The following is a 23,723-nucleotide window of genomic DNA, read 5'->3' as shown; positions in this document are numbered from 1 at the left end:
TTCTGTTAGGTCCATACCATTTCTGTCCTTTATCGAGCTCATCTTTGCATGAAATGTTCCTTTGGTATCTCTGATTTTCTTGAAGAGATCCCTAGTCTTTCCCATTCTGTTGTTTTTCTCTATTTCTTTGCACTGATCACTGAAGAAGGCTTTCTCATCTGTCCTTGCTATTCTTCGGAACTCTGCATTCAGATGTTTATATCTTTCCTTTCTCCTTCGCTTTTCGCTTCTCTTCTTTTCACAGCTATTTGTACCAAAGGTGAAAGGGGATTGAGGAGGGGGGGGTGCGGGTAAATTAGGAGGTTGGGATTAGCAGATACACACATATATAATATACTGCTGCTGCTGCTAAGTCGCTTCAGTCGTGTCAGACTCTGTGTGACCCCACAGACAGCAGCCCACCAGGCTCCCCCGTCCCTGGGATTCTCCAGGCAAGAACACTGGAGTGGGTTGCCATTTCCTTCTCCAATGCATGAAAGTGAAAAGTGAAAGTGAAGTCGCTCAGTCGTGTCTGACTCTTAGAGACCCCATGGACTGCAGCCTACCAAGCTCCTCCGTCCACAGGATTTTCCAGGCAAGAGTACTGGAGTGGGTTGCCATTGCCTTCTCCATATAAAATACTATATATAAAATAGATAACCAATAAGGATCTACTGTATAGCACAGGGACCTATACTCAATATTTTGTAATAACCTATATGGAGAAAAGAATCTGAAAAGGAATATCTATATCTGTATACACACACACACACGTATATATTACTGGATATACATATAATGTATGTGCTCAGTCGCCGCCAGGCTGTTATGTTCATGGGATTATTCCCACAAGAATACTGAAAGTGGGCTGCCATTTCTTCCCCCAGGGGATCTTCCTGACCCAGGGATTGAGCCCATGTCTCCTGCATTGCCAGGTGGATTCTTTACCAGTGAGCCACTTGGGAAGCCTATAGGAAGCCTATAAATATATATATATATATATATATATATATATAACTGAATATATAAAATATATGTAAAACTGAATCATTATGCTGCACACCTGAAACTAACACAATATGATAAATCAGCTATACTTCAATAAAAAACAATACATTTTTAAATTAAGTTTTAAAGATTAATAAAAAATAAAAACTAACAAAAGCGGATAATCCTTTGGAAGGTCTCATCAACTAAAAATAAGAGAAAAGTTATGAGTAACATTAGGGCTAAGAACAGACACATTATAACTACAGATCTGGAGAGATTTATTTTTAATTATGAGAGAATTACATATAACTTAATGTCAATAAACCTGAAGATTAAATAAAATGGATGATAGTCAAAGAAAATAGGAATTTCAAGGTCAACTCAAAGGGCTTCCCTGATAGCTCAGCTGATAAGGAATCCATCTGCAATGCAGGAGACCCTGATTTGATTCCTGGATTGGGAAGATCCCCTGGAAAAGGGATAGGCTACCCACTCCAGTATTCTTGGGCTTTCCAGCTGGCTCAGATGGTAAAGAATTCACCTGCAATGTAGGATACCTGGGCTCGATCCCTGGGTTGGGAAGGTCCCCTGGCCACAGGACTGGAAAAGGTCAGCTTTCATTCCAATCACAAAGAAAGGCAATGCCAAAGAATGTTCAAACTAATGCACAATTGTACTCATCTCACACGCTAGCAAGGTAATGCTCAAAATTCTCCAAGCGAGGCTTCAACAATATGTGAACCACGAACTTCCAGATGTTCAAGTTAGATTTAGAAAAGGCAGAGGAACCAGAGATAGAATTGCCAACATCCACTGGCTCACAAAAAAGCAAGAGAATTTCATAAAAACATCTACATTTGCTTCATTGACTATGCTAAAGCCTTTGACTGTGTGGATCACAACAAACTGTTGAAAACGCTTGAAGAGATGGTAACACCAGACTACCTTACCTGCCTCCTGAGAAATCTATATGCAGGTCAAGAAGCAACAGTTAGAACTGGAACAATGGACTGGTTCCAAATTGGGAAAGGAGTATGTCAAGGCTGAATATTGTCACCTTGTTTATTTAACTTATATGCAGAGTACATCATGCGAAATGCTGGACTGAATGAAACACAAGCTGGAATCAAGATTGTAGGGAGAAATATCAATAACCTCAGATATGTGCAGATGACATCACCCTTATGGCAGAAAGTGAAGAGGAACTAAAGAGCCTCTAGATAAAAGTGAAAGATGAGAGTAAAAAAGCTGGCTTAAAATTCAACATTCAGAAAACTAAGATCATGGCATTCAGTCCCATCACTTCATGGCAAACAGATGGGGAAACAATGGAAACAGTGACAGACTTTATTTTCTTGGGCTCCAAAATTGCTGCAGATGGTGACTGCAGCCATGAAATTAAAAGATGCTTGTTCCTTGGAAGAAAAGTTATGACAAACCTAGACAGCATAATAAAAAGCAGACATTACTCTACTGACAAAGGTCTGTATAGTCAAAGCTTTGGTTTTTCCAGTAGTCATGTATTGATATTGTATGTCATGTATGGAGAGCTGAATCATAAAGAAAACTGAGCATCAAAGAATTACTGCTTTTGAACTGTGGTGTTGGAGAAGACTTTTGAGAGTCCCTTGGATTGCAAGGAGATCAAACCAGTCAATCCTAAAGGAAATCAACCCTGAATATTCACTGGAAAGACTGATACTGAACCTGAAGCTCCAATACTTTGGCCACCTGACACAAAGAACTGACTCACTGGAAAAGACCCTGATGCTGGGAAAGATTGAAGGCAGGAGAAGAAGGGGATGACAGAGGATGAGATAGCTGGATGGCATCACTGACTTGATGGACGTGAATTTGAGTAAGTTCTGGGAGTTGGTGATGGACAAGGAAGCCTGGTGTGCTGCAGTTCATGGGGTCGCGAAGAGTTGGATACGACTGAGTGACTGAACTGAACTGAAGGGCAGCTCAAGAAAGTTATGAAAATAACAAAAACCCATAGCAGAAATGTGTAAGATATTCAAAGAACTAGCCACTGAAATATCAGGCACAAGTGGTTTTCTTCTACTAAACAGATAATCTCTACATTATCCATACTGTTCTCAAATTTACAGAATAGAAAGAAATCTTTCTTAATTCATTCTATGAAGCTAGCATATTCTTAATACCCATCTGAACTAAGACATGATACAAAAAAATAAAACTATAGATCAATCTTCACCTGTGAAGATGGACACAAAAATCCCAAGTAAAGTATCAGTAAATAGAACTTAGCGGATTAGAGCATAATTTATTATGACCATGAAAAGTTTACACCAACAATACAAGAACTGTTAAACTACAAAATTTATTAACATAAGTCTTTATTTGTTCAACAAGTATATTCTAACTGCCTTATATGTGTCTGACTCTATGCTAGGTGCTGGGGATACAGCAGTACCAAATAAGGTAGGTTCATTCCCCCATGGAGCAATATCCTCATGGGAGAAAGAAACTCACTCAGAAGGAATTAAAGAGTTGGTGAAAGTGAAAGTCGGTCAGTGATGTCCAACTCTTTGCAACCCCATGAACTGTAGCCCACTGGGCTCCTCTATCCATGGAATTCTCCAGGAAAGAATACTGGAGTGGGTTGCCATTCCCTTCTCCAGAGGATCTTCCCAACCCAGAGACTGAACCCAGGTCTCCCGCATTGCAGGTGGATTCTTTACCACTTGAGCTACCTGGGAGACTATGGTAAAACCAAGGGAGACTCACTTTAGATCAGGTAGCTAAGGAAGGCTTTTCCCAGAAGGGGCATTTAAGCTGAGTTGAAAAGCAACTGCTTGGGCTTCCATAGTGACTCAGTGGTAAAGAATCTGCCTGCCAATGAGGAAGACACGTATTCGATCCCTGATCCGGGAAGATCCCACATGCCGTGGGGCAACTAAGCTTGTGCACCACAACTACTAAGCTTGTGCTCCAGAGCCTGCGAGCCACGACTACTGAGTCCACAAGCCACAACTTTAGAGCCTGTGCTCCAAAACAAGAGAAGCCACCACAATGAGAAGCTCATGCACCACAACTAGAGAAAAGCCTGTGCAACAGCAAAGACCCAGCAGAGCCAAAAGGAAATTAAAAAAAATAATAAATGTTAGAAAAAGAAAAGCAACTGCTTGAGTATTTAAAGAACAAGAAGGATGATCAGGAAGGAGGCTAGGCCAGGTGCCCAGGGGAGAGAGGTGAGAGATGAAGGTAGGAGAAGGTAGATCGAACTGGGTCTTGAAGGTCACAGAAAGGAAAGGATTTTATTTTAAGAAGAATGGAAAGTCACAGAAGAATATTAAAGGAGAGTGAACGGTGCCATTTTATCCATTATTCACTCTCCACTTAATACCTAGGATCTACAAGCTGAAAATTTCAAGGGTCTAGGCAAATGTTTGGGATCTGAAAAAATATATTTACAAGTCCAAAATACAGAAAGAAAATTATAATCATAAAAATTAATAAATGCTTAAGTGTCCTCAGACTATAACACCAAGCAACACAATTCATTACGGTAAGCATTTCTTAAGTTTTCACTACATTTGAAAACAATTCTCACTTTGCAAAAAATGCTATGTTAATCACTAAAAAATCTTAGGGTAATTACAAATTAAGTCAGTTATTTGTAGCCAGAGAATGTCAGAAGCAAAACAATTAAAATTCTTTTAATCTATGATAGAAAAATAAATAAATAAAACCACATAAATAAATAAAACCACATATTTAATACGGGATGTGGATAGCTTTTAAATTGTTTCCTATAAAGTGGGACAAAAGTCTGTAAAACTTCCCAAAGTAAGCATTCCAAGGACCCACGCCGGTCTTACAACCACTCTAGACAGATCAGAGTTACATGTTCAAAAGCTGATCCTGGCTTCCCTATAGAAAATATGCTACTGAGGACCATGAGGAGAAGTAGAGACAAGTTGGAAGGCAACCATGGCCTTCTAGGTGAGGGAAGATAGCCTGGATCAGATGGAGGTAGTAGAGGTACAAAGAACATGCAACGTATTAAAAAGTAGAAGAGCTTCTATCATAAAGTAACTGGCTACTGCTGTTAATAAGAATGCAATCTGTGACCACAAAGTATAATAAGGCCAATTAACCCTTTTAAAAATAAGAGTCCAGGTTCTCGCCTCCAAGTCCAGGGTTAGGACCCAGCGCTTTCACTGCTGTGGCCCCAGATTCAATCTCTGGTTGGGGAACTAAGATCCTGTAAGCCAGATGGCAGAGACAAAAACAAAGACAAAAAAATCTCCAAACTCTGAAGTCACCATTCATTCATACAGTCAAGAACCATTTTTTAGGATGTACTATGTTTTAGGTACTATACTAGAACCAAGCCCAGGAGGGTACAAAGAGGATTTTAACACCCTGAAGGACAGAGATGTTCAAATTCATAATTAAAATATGGCATAGTGAGTGCCATAATTAAAATACAAATAAAGATATAAGAGAGTTATGCTCTAGGAATACAAAGAACTGCTGTTAAGTCAGAAAAGGTTTCATAGAGGAGGTAAGATTTTAAACTGAGTCTCAAAGAATGAGTTGGAATTTGTCATGTAGAAAACATAGTTTTGGAGAAACTTAATACTGTTCTCCAAAGAAGTTATGCCATCTTATAATCCCACCAATAGAGCACAAAGGTTCCAATTTATCCACATCCTTGCCAGCATGTTATTTGGTTTTGATTTTTTTTGATAGTTGTCTCCTGACGGGTGTGAAGTGACGCCTCACTGTGGTTCTGATTTATACTTCCTTGCTGACTAGTGGTGCTGAGTGTCTTTACATGTGCTTACTGGCCACTTATGTTAGCATCTTGGAGAAATGTCTATTCAAGCTCTTTGGATATTTTTAAAGTATGTTATTTGATTCTTGTTGTTGTTGAGTTGTAGTTCTTTACATATTCTGGATATTAATCTCTTATTAGATACACGATTTGCAAATACTTTCTCCCATTCTGTAGGACACCTTTTCACTCTATGATTGTTCTTTGATGCACACAATTTTCAAAAATTTTTAAGTATGATGTGGTTCCATTTGTCTATTTTTGCTTTTTTGCCTATGTTTTTGGTGTCCTATCCAAAAAACCATTGCAAGGCCAATGTCATGAAGCTTTTATCGTGTTTTCTTTCAGGAGTTTCAAAGTCTTAGGTCTTAAGCTTACATCTTTAATCCACTATGACAATTTTTTGTATATGGTGTAAGATAAGGGTCTAACTTGATCCTTTTGCAAATAGATACCCAAAATCCCCAACACCATATGTTGAAAAGACTGTCTGTTTCCCCCATTGAATGATCTTGGCACTCATGTCAAAGATTATTCAACATTATATAAAAGGGTTTATTTCTGGGGTTTCTATCTATTCCATTGGTCTATTTGTCTGTCTTAATGCCAGTACCACACTCTTTTTGATTACTGTAGCTTTGTAATATATTTTGAAATTAGGAATGTGAATTCTCCAACTCTGTTACTAATAACCAATTATTTTTATAAAATGTGCAAAGACAATATGTTTTTCCTCACAAACTTAACATAGATCGTTAACCACAACTTCTTTTCATTTTACCTCTTTTCACCATGATCTCCCCCTGTCAGTCGAATTAGTAGCTGTAGGCACTTGGGGGATTCCTAAATGGAAAGCCAAACTGATGATATATTGATTTTAGGTTTAATGGTAAATATTTATGTGGTCCTCAGTCACTTCCATGTGTGGCTGAGTTAAATTAACTGTCCTGTGTACAAAGATGTTGCTGGACCACTGAGCATGCTGACAGAAATGTGCAGGGTAGATCATACCATGATATAAATGTGTCAATTCAAAGAGTATTTCAGGGTAGTCAGTACACAAGAAAAAATGTAGCCTTGCAATCCTACAGGCCATATATGAACAATATTTGCTAGAGTTCTCCCAAAGTTGATAACAATCTTACAAGTTTATATTATGTCACCAATAGCAGCTGTCAACCTTACTTTGCTGAACAAGGTCCGCATAGTCAAAGTTATGGTTTTTCCAGTAGTCATGTATGGATGTGAGAGTTGGACCATAAAGAAGGCTGAGCATCGAAGAATTGATGCTTTTGAACTGTGGTGTTAGAGAAGACTCTTGAGAGTCCCTTGGACTGCAAGGAGATCAAACCAGTCAATACTTGAGGAAATTAATCATGAATATTCATTCAAAGGACTGATGCTGAAACTCCAATACTTTGGCCCCCTGATGCAAAGAGCTAATTCATTATAGAAGACCCTGATGCTGGGAAAGACTGAAGGCAAGAGGAGAAGAGGGCAACAGAGGATGAGATGGTTAGATGGCATCAACAACTCAATGAACATGAGTTTGAGCAAACTCTGGGAGACGGTGAAGGACAGCGAAGACTGGAGTGCTGCAGTCCATGGGGTCACAAAGAGTCAGACACAACTGGGCAACTGAACAATAGCAGCAGTAGTTGTGAAGCTGAAAGGAACGTTTAAAATCTATCAATAACAAAAAGCATACTTTGGTCAACCATGTTATAGAAGACATTGAATTATCTTTTTATCTCTTTTTAGAAAATGTCACAGAATTGTAATATGAAGAGGTAATCAAAGTGGAAGCAGCCAAAAAATGTTGGAAAAAAATTTCACAGCAACATGTTAGGGAAATATTAATACAAATGAATATAAAATTATGTTATTTTCTGAATTTTGTATTTGTCAATTCTTGAGTTGCCATTTTTGTGATTTCTTTCCTCATTGTAAATAAATATTCACTTCTGTACCTCTAATTAGGACTTCCCAGGTGGCATTAGTGGTAAAGAATCCGCCTGCCAATGCAGGAGACATAAGAGATGCAGGTTCAATCCCTGAGACACAGGTTCGATCGCCGGGTCAGGAAGATCCCCGGAGGAGGGCATGGCAACTCACTCCTGTACTCTTGCCCAGGGAATCCCATGGACAGAGGAGCCTGGCAAGCTACAGTCCATAGTCCCACAAAGAGTCAGACACAATTGAAGCGACTTAGCACACATGCACCTCTAATCATGTAAATGAAATTAATTTTTTTCTTTTTTAAAAATTTTATCGGGAGTATAGTTAATTTACAATGTGTTAGTTTCAGGTATACGGCAAAGTGATTCAGTTATACATATACATATACATATGTTCATTCCTTTTTAGATTCTTTTCTCATACACATTACAACAGAACACTGAGTAGAGTTCCCACTCTCGAACTATAGGTCCCTGTTGGTTATCTAATTTTCTTTTTCTTAAAGAGCATTCCCACAAAACCTAGATTTGTTCCTGGTCAGACAGAAGGGTCTCTTTGCTTGAACAAAGGCATGTAAGGGGTAAGGAAACCAGATATACATGGAAGATCTTATGGAGAGACACTGGGCAGGAGCAGGAAGATCTTTTAAACAGTAGAAGAAATATGTATAAGTAGGCTAAAGGCATCCTATGGAGGCCCTCAGAAGCAAAGAAAGACTTCAGGCTTGGATAGAAAATCTTTTCTTTTTTTTTTTCATTTCAAAATAAGCACAATCAACTGTTTTACAGGTAGGGACACTTAAGAGAGAACTGTGACAAAATTGGGTCTGTTGGGATATACTTAAGAAAGTACTGAATATAAAGTCAAACATGGCAGGTTATCCCTTTACTTTTCTTGTGCTGATAATGAATACAGTATTCTGGAGTTAGGATTTTTAGTCACCCCACCTCAGATTTTCAAAGTGAGTGTATAGAACAGGGATTCTTACTAGTCTGTGGAAACTTACTGATGTCCTCATTTATTTAATATACATTTATTGATGCTTTCTGGTGCCAACAGCAGTGACCATGTTGGCAAAAGTCTGTTCTTGTAGAGCTGAAGACAGAGCATAAACCCCTAGCCTGACCTTTCACCTTCCGCCACCTGCCTTCACGCTGTGCCTCCTCTTTACTACAATCTCTCCCTCATCACCCCCCAGCCTCCACCCACTGCTGCCCCAGTACTTCTGCCCAAACCGCAGCTCACAGAGACTCCGGCGGAAAGGGGAAAGGTGTGGTGCTTAGGGAAGAACGTGTGTCCAGACCCTCTAGCGAACATAAAACTTTCGGGAAACAAACATTACCCTCTCTTCATGATTCCACTGAAAATTCCTGCAACTGAACATGCGCTTCTTTTGTCTATACTTACATAATCCTATGTTCAAAACATTTCACAACTACATGATAAGAGTAACATCTCGAAAAAGGCAGCCTTAAAACACCAATTTCAAGGAATTGGGCAAATACATCTTGCCTTTCAAGTAATGCTTTTCCATAAAGGCATATTATCTGTCCATAAGTAAAATATAAGCTAAATAAATAAGACTTTTAGTAAGTGAATTGTAGTTTTCTGAGAGACACATGTGCTACCCTATTCACTGTGTTTAAAGTCGGCACCTTTGCCTATAAAGACCAGCAATCCACACAGTGTACAGTCATTTGCAATTAGGAAACACAGGGAAAACCTCATAAAATACAGCTTAGAACTTAAAGACATTTTCAAACAATTAATTTAAGTGACTTCTGTGCAAACTAGAAAATTTATTAGCAAGTGTAAGTTTCCCAAAGACCTAGTACAAAATGTTTATGGTTATACTAAAACTTTCAGCAGCAAAAATTCCATGAGCATAAATACCTATCTATTGAACCTCTTTGTGGCATTTTCAAAATACCAATCAACTTGAAAATAACACTCACTTCTTTTCTCCCAAAAACAATATGAAGAGAGAAACCCAACCATTTCTCTGATGCCCAATTTATGACTGAAATTACAGAAGGTTTCAATTTGCTCTTAGTAAGTTTATTTCACCACGTACATATTTTAATGGTCCAAAGGCAGGGGGAAAGCTAATGAAAACTGATGGTAGAAAACAGAAAATAAAACATTAAACAACCAAAAAACCCTTTCCTACGGCCAAATACCAAGGTCTGCGTTTTGAAGATAATTATCTATAAAGTGAGTAATGTGGAAATACTTTCATTTCCTCTGTATTTAGGAAATGCTACAAAGCTTCCCAAAGCCTTTATTATTTATTTTTGGCTATGCTGGGTCTTTGCGTGGTATGCGGGCCTTCTTCCCCAAACAGGGATCAAACCTGCACTGCCTGCATTGGAAGGTGAATTCTTAACCACTGGACCAACAGAGAAGTACTTCTAAAGCCTTTAAGTAAGCACCAAACAAATGGTTCTCTAAGAGTTTAGTGTTAAATTTGGTAGTCAAATATAAAACAAGGACTATCAACTGTAGAGATCTGCAAAAACTAAACTTTTAAAAGCTGCACCGCAGCATAAGATGAATGTGAAGAGAGAACTGTAGAAGGAGGAGTTAAGAGTACGAGCAGAAATAAAGGTAAGGACTAGCTATCAGAATTCATAAAAGGTCTAATAATAATTCAGAAAAATTAAAAGGACATTTTATAACTAGACATTTAAGTTGCAAAGAATGTAATTAGTTAGAAGAGAATCTAATCAAGACACTGGAGTTAAGACATTTAAAAAACAGAACCTCAAGCAGAAAGGATACTATATCACACTGGGGCATAAAAGGTAGTGTTGACTCTCCAAATTATATTCCTCTCTGAATCAACATAAAACTGTCTTCAACATTTAATTTCCTTACAGGTCTTCCTTGCAAGAATAGATTCTCTCTTAGAAAGAGACAAAAAAGATAGTACCCTAAGAAGAGTTGAAATACACAAACTGATATAATTAATCATATCACCAACACATAAAAAGGGGATAAAAAAAGTGCAAGTGTTTAAGTTACTCAGTTGTGTCCAACTCTTTGTGACCCAGTGGACTATAGCCCACCAGGCTCCTCTGTCCATAGGATTCTCCAGGCAAGAATACTGGAGTGGGTTGCCACTTCCTTAGAGGGGATCTTCCCAACCCAGGGATTGAACCTGGGTCTCCTGCATTGTCCCATCACAGATCACTGCCTTGTTGTGGTGAAGGGGCTTGTATAACTCAATGAAGCTATGAGCCATGCCGTGCAGGGCCACCCAAGACAGATGGGTTATCAGAAAGTTCTGACAAAATGTGGTCCACTGGAGGAGGGGACGGTAACCCACCCCAGTGTACTTGCCATGAGAATCTCACGAACTGCATAAAAGGACAAAAAGATATGACACTGAAAGATGAGTCCCCCAGGTCTGAAGGTGTCCAATATGCTACTGAGGAAGAGTGGAGGAGAACTAGTAATAGCCCCAGAAAGAATGAAGTGTCTAGGCCAAGTGTAAACGATGCTCAGTTGTGGATGTGTCTGGTGATGAAAGTAAAATCCAATCCTGCCAAGAGCAGTATTGTGTAGGAACCTGGAACGTTAGGTCCGTGAATCAAGGTAAATTGGACATGGTCAAGCAGGAGACGATAAAAATAAATATTGACATCTTAGGAATCAGTGAACCAGAAATGGCCCATTAAATGGACCAGAATGGGTGAATTTAATTTGGATGATCATTGTATCGACTACTGTGGGCAAGAATCCCACAGAAAAAATGGAGTAGTGCTCACAATAAACAAAAAGAGTCCAAAATGCAAACGACAAAATGATCTCAGTTCATTTCCAAGGCAAGCCATTCAACATCACAGTAATCCAAGTCTATGCCCCTACCACCGATGCTGAAGAAGCTGAAGTTGATCAGTTCTATGAAGACCTAAAAGACCTCCTAGAACTAACACCAAAAAAAGATGTTCTATTCATCACTGGGGATTTTAATGCAAAAGTAGAAGTCAAGCGATACCTGGAGTATCAGGCAAGTTTGGCTTTGAATAACAAAATGAAGCTGGGTAAAGGCTAACTGAATTCTGCCAAAAGAATGCACTGATCATAGCAATACGCTTTTTCAACAACACAAGAGATGACTTTACACATGGACATCACCAAATGGCCAATATCAAAAATAAAATTGTCCAACTGAGTGACTTTTACTTTCACTTTTGTAGTCAAAGATAGACAAGCTGTAAAGTCAGCAAAAACAAGACTTGGAGCTGACTGTGGCTCAGATCATCAGCTTCTCATAGCAAAATTCAGGCTTAAAACTAAAGAAATCGGGGGAAACCAGTAGGCCAGCCAGGTATGACTTAAATTCCCTATGAATATGCAGTGGAGGTAATGAATAGAATCAAGGGATTACACCCAGAAAACAGCATGCCTGAAGAACTATGGACAGAAGTCTGTAATATTGTATAGGAGGCAGCAAACAAAATCATCCCAAAGAAAAAGAAAAGCAAGAAGGTAAAGTGGTTATCTGAGGAGGCTTTACAAATAGCTATGGTATCACCGACTCGATGGACGTGAGTTTGAGTGAACTCCGGGAGTTGGTGATAGACAGGGAGGCCTGGTGTGCTGCGATTCACGGGGTTGCAAAGAGTCAGACACGACTGAGTGACTGAACTGAACTGAACTGAAAGAAAGAAGAGAAAGCAAAAAGCAAGAGAGAAAGGGAAAGTTATATCCAACTAAATGCAGAGTGCCAAAGAACAGCACAGAGAGGGGTAAGGAGGCCTTCTTCAACGAACAGTGCCTAAAACTACAAGAAAACACAATAGAAGGGGAAATACTAGAGATCTCTTCAGGAAAATTGGAGATATCAAGGGAACATTTCACCCAAAGGTGGGCACAATATAGGACAGAAACAGTAGAGACCTAGTAGACGCGGAAGAGATCAGTAAGAGATGGAAAGAATACCCAGAAGAACTATACAAAAAAGATTTTCATGAACCAGATTACCATGATGGTGTGGTCAGTCACCCAGAACCAGACATTCTGGAGAGCAAGGTCAAATGGGCCTTAGGAAGCACTGCTGTTAATAAAGCTAGTGGATGTGATGGAATTCCAGGAGAACTATTCAAAACCTTAAAGGATGATGCCATCAAAGTGTTGCACTCAATATATCTGCAAATACGGAAGACTCAGCCATGGCCACAGGACTGGAAAAGGTCAATCCTCATCCTAATTCCCAAGAAGGGCAGTACTAAAGAATGTGCTAACCGTTGGACAATTGCACTTATCTCCCACGATAGCAAGGTCATGCATAAAATTTTGCATGCTAGGCTTCAGCATCATGCAAACCAAGAACTTCCAGATACCCAAGCTGGGTTTAAAAAAGGAAGAGGAACCAGAGATCAAATTGCCAATATTTGCTGGATCATAGAGAAAGCTAGGGAATTTCAGAAAACATCTACCTCTGTTTCATTGACTACATTAAAGCCTTTGACTGTGTGGATCAAAATAAACTGTGGAAAGTTCTTAAAGAGATGGGAATACCAGACCGTCTTACCTGACTCCTGAGAAACATGTATGCGGATCAAGAAGCAACAGTTAGAACACTGTATAGAACAACTTGTTGGTTCAAGATTGAGAAAGGAGTACAACAGGGCTGTCTGCTGTCACCCTGTTCGTTTAACCTATACGCTGAGCACATCATGAGAAATGCCAGGCAGGATAAGTTTCAAGCTGGAATCAAGATAGGTGGGAGAACCATCAACAACCTCAGATATACGGATGATACCACTCTAATGGCTGAAAGTGAACATGAACTAAAGAGCCTCTTGAGGGTGAAGGAGGAGAATGAAAGAACCAGCTTAAAACTAAGTATTAAAAATCTAAGACCATGGCATCTGGCCCCATTACTTCATGGCAAATAGAAGCGAAACGTGGAAGTAGGGACAGATTTCCTCTTCTTGGGCTCTAAAATCACTGCAAATGGTGACTGCAGCCATGAAATCAGAAGACGATTGCCTCTTGGCAGGAAAGCTATGACAGACCTAAACAGTGTGTTGAAAACAGAGAAATTACTCTGCCGACAAAGGTCCGTATAGTCAAAGCTATGGTCTTCCCAGTGGTCACATATAATTGTGAGAGCTGGACCATAAAGAAGGCAGAACACCAAAGAATTGATGCCTTTTAACTAGAGATGACTCCTGAAAGTCCCTTGGACAGCAAGATCAAACCAGTCAATCTTTAGGGAAATCAACCCTGTATACTTGCTGGAAGGACTGATGCTGAAGCTGAAGCTCCAGTATTTTAGTCACCTGATATGAACAGCTGACTGACTGGAAATGTACCTGATGCTGGGAAAGATTGAGGGCAGAAGAAGAAGAGGGCGTCAGAGGATGAGAAGGCTGGATGGTGTCACAGATGCAATGGACGTGAACTTAAGCAAACTTTAGGAGATGGTGAGGGACAGAGGCCTGGTGTGCTGCAGTCCATGGGGTAGCAAAGAACTGGACATGACTGAGCGACTGAACTGACGGACTGAGCAACTTTAACACCTTTTCACTTTCACTCAAAACACTGTAGTGTGAAAATAAGGACTTTGGAGCCAAGGGCAACCTGAGCTTCATTTCTTTTGTAACAAGGCAGTTTGGTTTAATTTATTTTATAACTTGAATTCTTGCTCTTTTTCATGATTAAGCAGAATACAGATGATTGAGAATTTGGTCTCATGTTTTCATAAAAGGATGAGATTTTTCTGTTCAGAGTCCTTTCTCTTATTTAAAGGAATGCTCTCCTAAATACCAACAAATGGCCTAATTGCTTTTGAGTACTATGAATAAATAAAACAATATAAAAGTCATTAATTTCGCATTCTTTTTTTGTACTAAGTCTTTGAAATCCAGGCTACATTTTACATTTAAACTTCTCAATCTGGTCACTAATTTTCTTTATTGTGGTTAAAAAAAATAAATTTTACATCTTCACTATTTTTAAGTGTCAAGTTCAGTGGTGTTAAGTGTATCTGCTTTGTTTTGCAACAGATCACTAGAACTTTCTCATTTTGAACTCTATACCCATTAAATACTAATTCTTTCTCCTTTCTCCCCCTAGGACTTGACAACTACCACCTTCTACCTTCTGTTTCTATGACTACGTTAGACACCCCGTATGGGTGGCATACAGTACCGGTCCTTTGTGACTGGCTTGTTTTGCTTGGCACAACATCGTTAAAGTTCATGCACATTGTAGCATGTGACAAGATTTCCTTCTTTTTAAGGCTTCATAATAGTCCACTCTATGTATATACCACATTTTCTTTATCCATGCATCTGTTAATGGAATCTGGGTTGTTACACCTTTTGACTATTATGAATAATGCTGCAATAAATATGAATGTGTAAATATCTCTGAGAGATTTGTTTTTAAACAATAACCTTTCATAAAACGAACCAAAATAATTAAGAAAATTAAATCAATAAAAATTTACTAGAAAAATTGAGTTTTTTTAGTAGGTGAAAGACAAGTATCTCTTGAGAATATGACTGAATTTCAACATGGAGATTTAAAGCTTAGATTTGTTTATAAGTTATATTAAAATTTTAAGGAAGAAATGAAAAAGAGAACAAACTCATTAATACACCAAAACTAACATCTAACTCCAAAATAATTTATAAGAAATGATATACCCACAGATATCTAGATCATTACTTGTATCAGAAGTAAAACCAAATCAAAATCCTGCCTGTGTAGAAATATTTTATCTGAGAAAGAAAAGTGAAGTCGCTCAGTCATGTCCTACTCTTTGCGACACTGTGGACTGTAGCCCACCAGGCTCCTCCGTCCACGGGATTCTCCAGGCAAGAATACTGGAGTGGGTTGCCACTTCCTTCTCCAGGGACTCTTTCCGACCCAGGGATTGACCCTGGGTCTCCTGCACTGCAGGCAGATGCTTTACCCTCTGAGCTACCAGGGAAGCCCTGCTATTTTATCTGAAATAGCTTTTAAATAAGGATGATCAGACACAACCTATAAACAAGTATCTGCTCGTGCTGAGTTTTAAAAAGTTGTAATAGTTTTATATTTCAGTTCAGTTCAGTTCAGTCTCTCAGTCATGTCCAACTTTTTGTGACCCCATGAACTGTAGCACGCCAGGCCTCCCTGTCTATCACCAACTTCCGGAGTCCACCCAAACCATGTCCATTGAGTCGGTGATGCCATCCAACCATCTCATCCTCTGTCGTCCCCTTCTCCTCCTGTCCTCAATCTTTCCCAGCATCAGGGTCTTTTCAAATGAGTCAGCTCTCTGCATCAGGTGGCCAAAGTATTGGAGTTTCAGTTTCAATATCAGTCCCTCCAATGAACACCTAGGACTGATCTCCTTTAGGATGGACTGGTTGGATCTCCTTGCAGTCCAAGGGACTCTCAAGAGTCTTCTTCAACACCACAGTTCAAAAGCATCAATTCTTCTGCCCTCAGCTTTCTTTATAGTCCAACTCTCACATCCATACATGACCACTGGAAAAACTATAGCCTTGACTAGATGGACCTTTGTTGGCAAAGTAATGTCTCTGCTTTTTAATATGCTGTCTAGTTTTATATTTAACCCAGTGTTAAACATGTCATGTGATCAATATTATGTGGCAATAAACTCGGTTTGTCTGATTTTCTCCAATAGCTCATAAGTGAATATACTCAAAAAAATGATTATAGATAACATTAATAGTAAATAAACCTCATTAAAAAGCAAATATATTCAGACTATATAAATAAACAAATGTTTAAAGTTGTATACTCTGCTAAATCTTATTCACATGTACACCGGCAATCAGCACAACTGATCCAAACGTTAACAATTTAGCACAAACATTTTCAATATCAGAAGTCAGTTATTTTTTCAAGAAAGCTTTCTACATGCTTAGCTGCCTTACACTGCCTGTTGACAGAACTTATACCATTGAAATAAACGTCACAGAAATAAAATTTCTTCAAGACTTCCAGAACCTATGGTAAAAATGTTAGATGAAGAAGGAAAGTGGCACAGATCAGCTAACAAATAATTTGAGACCTAATCCTTACTAGAATTTACTCTGTGACCTGCGAGTTATATAATCCCTGTGCTCCACCTGCCTCCATACGTGAAACAGGCTATCTATACACGCTAATACCAATGAATGGCAGCCATTTGGAAAACCCATTTAGAAAAAAATTAAGTTAGATCTCCGCCTCTCACCAAAGACAAAAACGAGTACCAGTTCAGTTAAAGGTCTAAATGTGAAAAATACAGTAGAAATACTCAGGACATTTTATCATGTTAGAGTAGAAGGGACTTCTCTAGACAAGCATGAAACACAGAAACCATAAAGGCTGATTTTACTACATAAAAATTTAAGTGGTCTATTAGTATGAAAGATGCCCCAATGTTGAACAATAAGGCCTGGGAGAAAATATTTAAACATCTTAAAAGACAAAGGTTAATATCTACACTTTGTAAAGGGTTCCTACAAAGCTATCAAAACAAACATTCCAAAAGAAAAGTGGGAATCATATGTAAACAGGTGGTACAAGATATAAAAATCAACAGCCAAGAGACTAACAAGATATTCCATCTTATTAGTAAGAATAAAAGTGCAAATTAAAGCCATAAAATATTAGAGTGGCAAAAATTCGGAGATAAATAATTTTACTGTCATTAACAGTGTGGAGGAACGGGTACTCTCACTGCAGATGGAAATGAACTTTGATAGAGTTCTTTTGAACAGTAATTTGATAGCAGCTACCTCCTTGTAAAAAAACACAGCCCATGAGCCAAACAGCTCCATATCTAGAAATTTATTCTACAGAAATACATTTGTGTATAAAGATATAAGAATAAAGATGTTAAAAAAAGTATTAATATTTTTAATAATCAAAGAAGTGCAAGTCACCAAAATATTTATTAGAGAATGATTATAGTATAACAGAATGTACTTCTGCAGATGTTTAAAGGAATGAAATAGACTGCAAAAGATGTCAAATGAAAAAAGTAAGTCTCAAAGAATGTTAGAAAAAAAATCTGTTTAGTTGTTTTTCTAAATACACAGAAAAAGTTTCAGAAGATGAAGAAGAAAGGTAGGGTAGAAGAAGCGAATAATTCTAAATTCACGCTTACTGTTTGAATGTTTTATGATGACCAAATATTACTTTTATAATTAAAAAAATAAAAGAACAGATGGGAATTTCGTAAGTCATTCAGCAATATGTCACTCACAGCATCCAGAATGTAGTATTCAGTTCCTAGATCCTACTATCCGGATGGAATGATCCTTTGCTAACTGCAGTTCTGAGACACAAAAAATAAAATTTTTCAATCTGTTTATTTCTGTTGCCTCAAACAAAACAACACAGCCACTTTGCTCCCAACTCCCACAAAAGAAGTGGGCAGGTGTATGGGAGGAAGACCCAGCAAGAATATTCATTTCTGCTTTATCATTTCAATATATGATAGCTGACCAAGCCCAGGAAAAAAAAACTCACAAAACAAAATTAAACAAGATTGATCTGTGAAAAGGCAGAGACTTGTGAAAACAAAACTATCAAGGGAGAATGGTAAGTATACAACCCATGATGTTTCAGTCTGCTGGAGCCATCTGAAGCTCTCTAAAAGAAGTATAGTTTGTATAATGTAAAACTTGTGGGAGAATCTGCCCCAGCAATGTTTCCTGAATACCTAAAGGGGCTGATTCAGGATAGGGGTTACTGGAGCAGGTTTTTGAAGATAAAGACTGGTTTGTTTGGGAAATGGATACCCTTCAGAGAATAGGAACTTCACCTGTGTTTTAAAAATAGGCTTTGTGCCATTTTCCTTGTTTCCCCCAACTCACTCTTAGCCATGAGACTTTGATCTTGACAACTGCAGTTTTGCTGGCCACAATACCTTTCAGGAACATAGTTCCCGACGTTGGCAAAGAATTTGAGTTCAAGAGATATCATAAAACACTTTAAAGTCAGAAAGATTCAATTCAGATCCTAACTTCTGTTTCAAGGTGCATTATCGCAGGCAAGTTACCCACTCCAGTATCTGAAGTGGAGACGCTGTGAAGGGTGGAAAAAACACCGGCAGTGTCTAAGCAAAGTTCTTGTGCACAGAAAACTCTTGTCAAATGGGAGCAAGGATTTTTCTATTATAAGACCTTTGACCTGAGTGTAGGAGTGGAGAGTGAACAGCGGGCAGGGCACCTGAAGTGCTCCTGTAATTCTACTGGGACTAGATGTTAGGCTTTCTAATTTGCTAAAGATGAATTGATTCCATCCACCCATGCAGAATATAAGTGCATTTGACAGAATACAGCAAAGTTAGGATTTATATTGTAAGCTATTTTTAAAACTGCCTGGTTAGCAAATTAAACCAGCTGTGAAAATATCCTGGTTTCCATTCACAACAAATACAAGACAAGCATTCTCCTTTAATGAACCTGGCCTTGTGGCAGCATAGCATATTCTGCATAATTCATTCCAAAGGGTTTCGGAGACAAAATTTTCATAGGACGGACCAAAACTATTTTCGAGGGGAAAAAAAAAAAGATGAGAGAAAAGAGTTTCTCTCTACAGATTTTCAGTGAATTCCACAAGTCACTGTCCCAATAACTTAGAAGACTACTGTCTGAATAAAAAATGGTAGTTATGTCAGTACTTGAAGCCAGTCTTAACTGTTTTTCCTTTAAAAGGGCATATGAAACACCAGTCTGCTCTGCAACATAATTTTTCAAGTTCTGTGACAGAGGGAGGAAAAAATCTACTCACTGCCACCAGAAAGCTACCCAGAGGACTCTCAATTTCAGATTTAGAACTTATCACTCCTTAAGAAGTTAGAGGAGAGATCCTGAATTATTTAGAATGTTGGCTAAGTCATATTATTTATAATTCCTGTTCCTCTGGGGAAACAATTTGTTATTTCAACAAAGATCAGAAGTATAAATAACTAAATGGAACAGAATTTCAGGAAGTACTATTTAAATAAATTCACACTTAGAATGCAGGGAAACAGTCTATTAATTCAGTTCACTTCATAAAGACAATGCTAAGAAAAGGATATACCATTTTACACTATCTTTGGAAATCAACCAGACTGAGTTAGTTCAATTTGAAACATCCTAAGCCTTAAAGCCTTTGCTAAAGCGTAACATAAATTTTAATTAGTCAAGTGTGAAAAACTACAAAGCCAACTTTCTTGCCCCTCCAGTTAGTCTGTCTATAAACAGAAGCAATGCATTAACAGCCACCAAAGCAACTGGGGAGGAGTTTCACCATGTACCCAACATATACACCCCTTGCAAACATGCTCTCAGCAGGTTTAACCAAAGTACTTCTGAAGATCTGTAATAAGACCCTTTTCAAATAAACCGTGACTCACTGTTTGCTTTCTTCACCAGGAGGTGGAGTCTTGCCATGCCCTTCCATTACAAAATCCTCCTGTTCCACCTGCAAAGTCAAGCACCACAGGTCAGCAGCAGTCAGGAGCCAAGATGCAGTCACTTCCAAGTGCAGGGCCTGTGCTTACAGAACCACATGGCATTCCACTACATGCCTAACGAGAACATGAGCCCCAGTCAAAGGTTTCCTTCTCCATGTTTGTATATGGCATCTCTCCTTGCGTGACCAGATTTGCAGAATAAAAAAAGGAAGCATGTTGATTTGCAATTCGTAACTGTGACAAAAGGTCAGCATCCAGAATATAATTTAAAAAAAAAAATGCTATGAAACAGTAAGAAAAAGAGCCTACCAGAAAACTCTACAAAATAACTGAGTATGAATTTCACTTAAGAGGATGCATACATGGCCCTAAAGAAATGAAAAGATGTTCAGTCTCCTGTCAATCAGGAAAATGCAAATTAAAACCACAGAGAGATACCATTTCACCACCACCAGGCTGGCTGAAGTGTAAAAGTTGGGCAATACCAAGTGTTGCCAAGGGTGCAGAGCAACAGCAGCTCTCGCCCATTCCAGCGGGAGGGGAACTGGTGCCGCTGTTTTTAAGTGGTCTGCCATTATCTACTACACGTGATTACATGCTTAGTGTACAAACCAGTGACCACGCTTCTAGATATATACCCTAAAGAAACGTTTGTGCATAAATACGAAAGTATTTTTAGCAGCACTATTTTTAACAGGAAAAAAATAAACTTTCATCAACACTAAAAGTAGACAAATAAGCAATGGTGTTTTAAGACAATAGAATATAATACTGCACGAAAATGAATGAACTACAGCAACACGCCTCAACCTGGATGAGTTAAAAAACACAATACGAGGTGAAAGAAGCAAGTCACAGAAGAATACAAATCCAGTATAAATCTATTAACATAAATTCAAGTATATAAATTTTAAAATCACACATATGTATATACAAAGACACATATGTATATTTATAGTTTATAAAACTATAAAGAAAAGGGAATAACTATTACAAAATTTAGGCTAATTAGTATCTTAGGGAATCGGGAGGATTCAATCAGGAAGGGGCACATGGTTTCTAGGGTATAGATTCTATTTCTTGGCCTATGTAGTAGGTATATGGGTGTTTATTTTATAATTATTTTTGTAACTGTGTGTTTTTCTTTTCTCTTTCATAAGTATGGTTTATTTCTGAATACAATTTTCAAAAGAAGAAACAAAGCATTCTATTATTCCAGATGGTTTATTGCTCAATAAAGGAAACTAAGTGGCAAAGACAGAGCTACCTCCACAAACTGAGACGATTAGTCCTATGAAAACTTCCCCCAAAGGCATAATTTTTAAAAAGTCAAACAAAAGCATTCAAGGAGAGAGATCTCAACAGACGTATTCAAGGATTATTCCCTACTTAGAAAAATACTACCTACTGTTGCTGTTGTTCAGTCGTGTCCGAATCTTTGCGACCCAATGGAAGGCAGCACGCTGGGCTTCCCTGTCCTTCACCATCTCCCGGAGCTTGCTCAAACTCGTGTCCATTGAGTCGGTGATGCCATCCAACCATTTCATTCTCTGTCGCCCCCTTCTCCTCCTCCTGCCCTCAACTTTCCCAGCAATCAAGGTTAATTAATTTTTATTGGAGCATAGTCGCTTTACAATGTGTTAGTTTCTACTGCACAGCAAAGTGAATCAGCCATACATGTACTTATATCCCCTCCCTTTTGGGTCTTCTTCCCATTCAGCTCATCACATTAAGTAGAGCTCCCTGTGCTATTTCTTTTAACAGAAACTAGTAATCTGGAAGATAGACAACAATAATACAGACACACACCATAATGAAACCCAAATAAAACAAAAGGCTTTCCAGTTCTGCAACCCTCCCTCTGCAGCCTTCATTTCTCAGAAATACTGGAGAAGATGGAAGAGTATTAAGAGGCTAAGTTTCAGAAAGAACAGAAAAATTGAGATTTTTAATGGAAAAAATCTCCTTTCCATTAAAAGGAAAAACTGGAGGAATTGTAAGTAAGAATAATAAAAGACGCACACTGCGAAATTCAAACCAGGTTTCGACTTCTATTCTTCTCTGTGGACTTCCTGATCCTGGAGCCCACCAGGCTTTGCTAAGGAGAGACAGGATTCTCCCATTCTAAATTTACAGTGATCTAAACCTCTAGAAGAAAAAAACATGGTTACAATGTTGCAAAGGGAACTTTATGAGGACGTAGAGATGATCTTTGTCTAGGTCTTGGTTACATGAAAGTACACATATGTGAAAAAAATCAATGAACTGTGCATTTTCTGAACTTTACAAATAAATGTTATGCCTCAATTAGGAAAAACAGATGACAAACTCTTTAAAGTTTCTTGCAATAATTTTCTCAAAGAACGACTATTTTCTATATACTATGAAATTTTCTCAATCTTTCATCTCTAAAAATCCTTTCCAATTAAAGACCGCTACATTGTGGACTCGGCCTCTGTTTAGATGTTTTTTAAAGGCTTATCTATAACCAATTTTTAATAACCACAATAATGACAAGAAGCAATAATCAAAAAGCCCACAGTTTCAACAAGCTCCCCTATAATGACTTTCAAATCTTTAACTGCAGCCCCCATAAAGTGCGTGAAAGCTGCTCAGCCATGTCTGACTCTTTGTGACCCCAGGGATTGTAGCCTGCTGGGCTCCTCGGTCCCTGGAATTCTCCAGACAAGAATACTGGAGTGGGTTGTCATTCCCTTCTCCAAAGGATCTTCCTGACTCCGAGACAACCCATGTCTTCTGCATTGCAGGCAGACTGTTTACCATCTGAGCCACCAGGGAAGCCCCCATATTTTATTAGTCTCCACTTGGATGGTCCAATAGGTCCAAAAGGAAACACCATCTTTGTCCTTAGATTTCCTCTTTTTTATATCTGCTATGTCTGTAAATGGTACTATCATTCACTAAGATCCTCAAACAGGAAACTTATAATCGAGGTTACAGGCCCTCCACCTCCCCTCCTTAACCCCTTAACTTCCTTATTAATCACTAAGTACAGTGGCTTCTATCTCTTACACAGCTCTCACACTCATCACCCCTTCTTTATCCTCTTTAACTGCCATAGGTAAAGACAGCTTCTCTAAATCTCACTACTACAAAAGCCTTCTCACTAGTCTTTGTCCTTTGGGTCCCATCTTATTTCAATCCATCCTCCAAATCACTTCCATCAAATGCAAACTGTAAAATGCAAACAAGATCACATCACTCTCCTTGAAATTCTTCACTCTTATCACCTCTCTTGAGGGATAAAAGTTCAGTTCATTTGCCTAAGTAAGCTTTTTTATCGCCCCTGCCTCACTCACCCATTCTGAACGCCTGGTGGAGCACACACCAACTTCTTGGCCCTTTGTGCCTTTACATATAATGTCTCTTTTTGCCTAGAAGCCCTGGTCTTCTGCCTCACGTTCACTTCACATTCCTGCTCATTCTTTCAAGTACCAATTAAAATGCTTTTCCCCAGAAGACACTATCTCCTTCACCAGGGTCTTACCTTTTCTCACTGTCCAGCATCTCAGAAGGCAACAAAAATGGTCCAGAAAGATC

At 38.6% G+C, this 23,723-nt stretch overlaps 1 protein-coding gene across 2 annotated transcripts in view; it reads right to left on the bottom strand.

Moving 5' to 3' along the window:
- TNRC6B (trinucleotide repeat containing 6B) overlaps positions 1-23,723 on the bottom strand; it is a 186,631-nt gene that overhangs the window by 138,583 nt on the left and 24,325 nt on the right. For both annotated transcript variants that reach the window (XM_010833743.1, XM_010833742.1), the window contains exon 3: positions 20,103-20,170. In XM_010833743.1, the coding sequence (XP_010832045.1) occupies positions 20,103-20,170 (68 nt within the window). The remainder of the gene's footprint in view (positions 1-20,102; positions 20,171-23,723) is intronic.

Source organism: Bison bison, unplaced genomic scaffold (assembly GCF_000754665.1).
Source record: "Bison bison bison isolate TAMUID 2011002044 unplaced genomic scaffold, Bison_UMD1.0 scf7180017863885, whole genome shotgun sequence".
Classification (NCBI taxonomy): domain Eukaryota; kingdom Metazoa; phylum Chordata; class Mammalia; order Artiodactyla; family Bovidae; genus Bison; species Bison bison.
The sequence above is the reverse complement of the archived record's forward strand: the minus strand, read 5'-3'. Positions and strand labels throughout refer to the sequence as shown.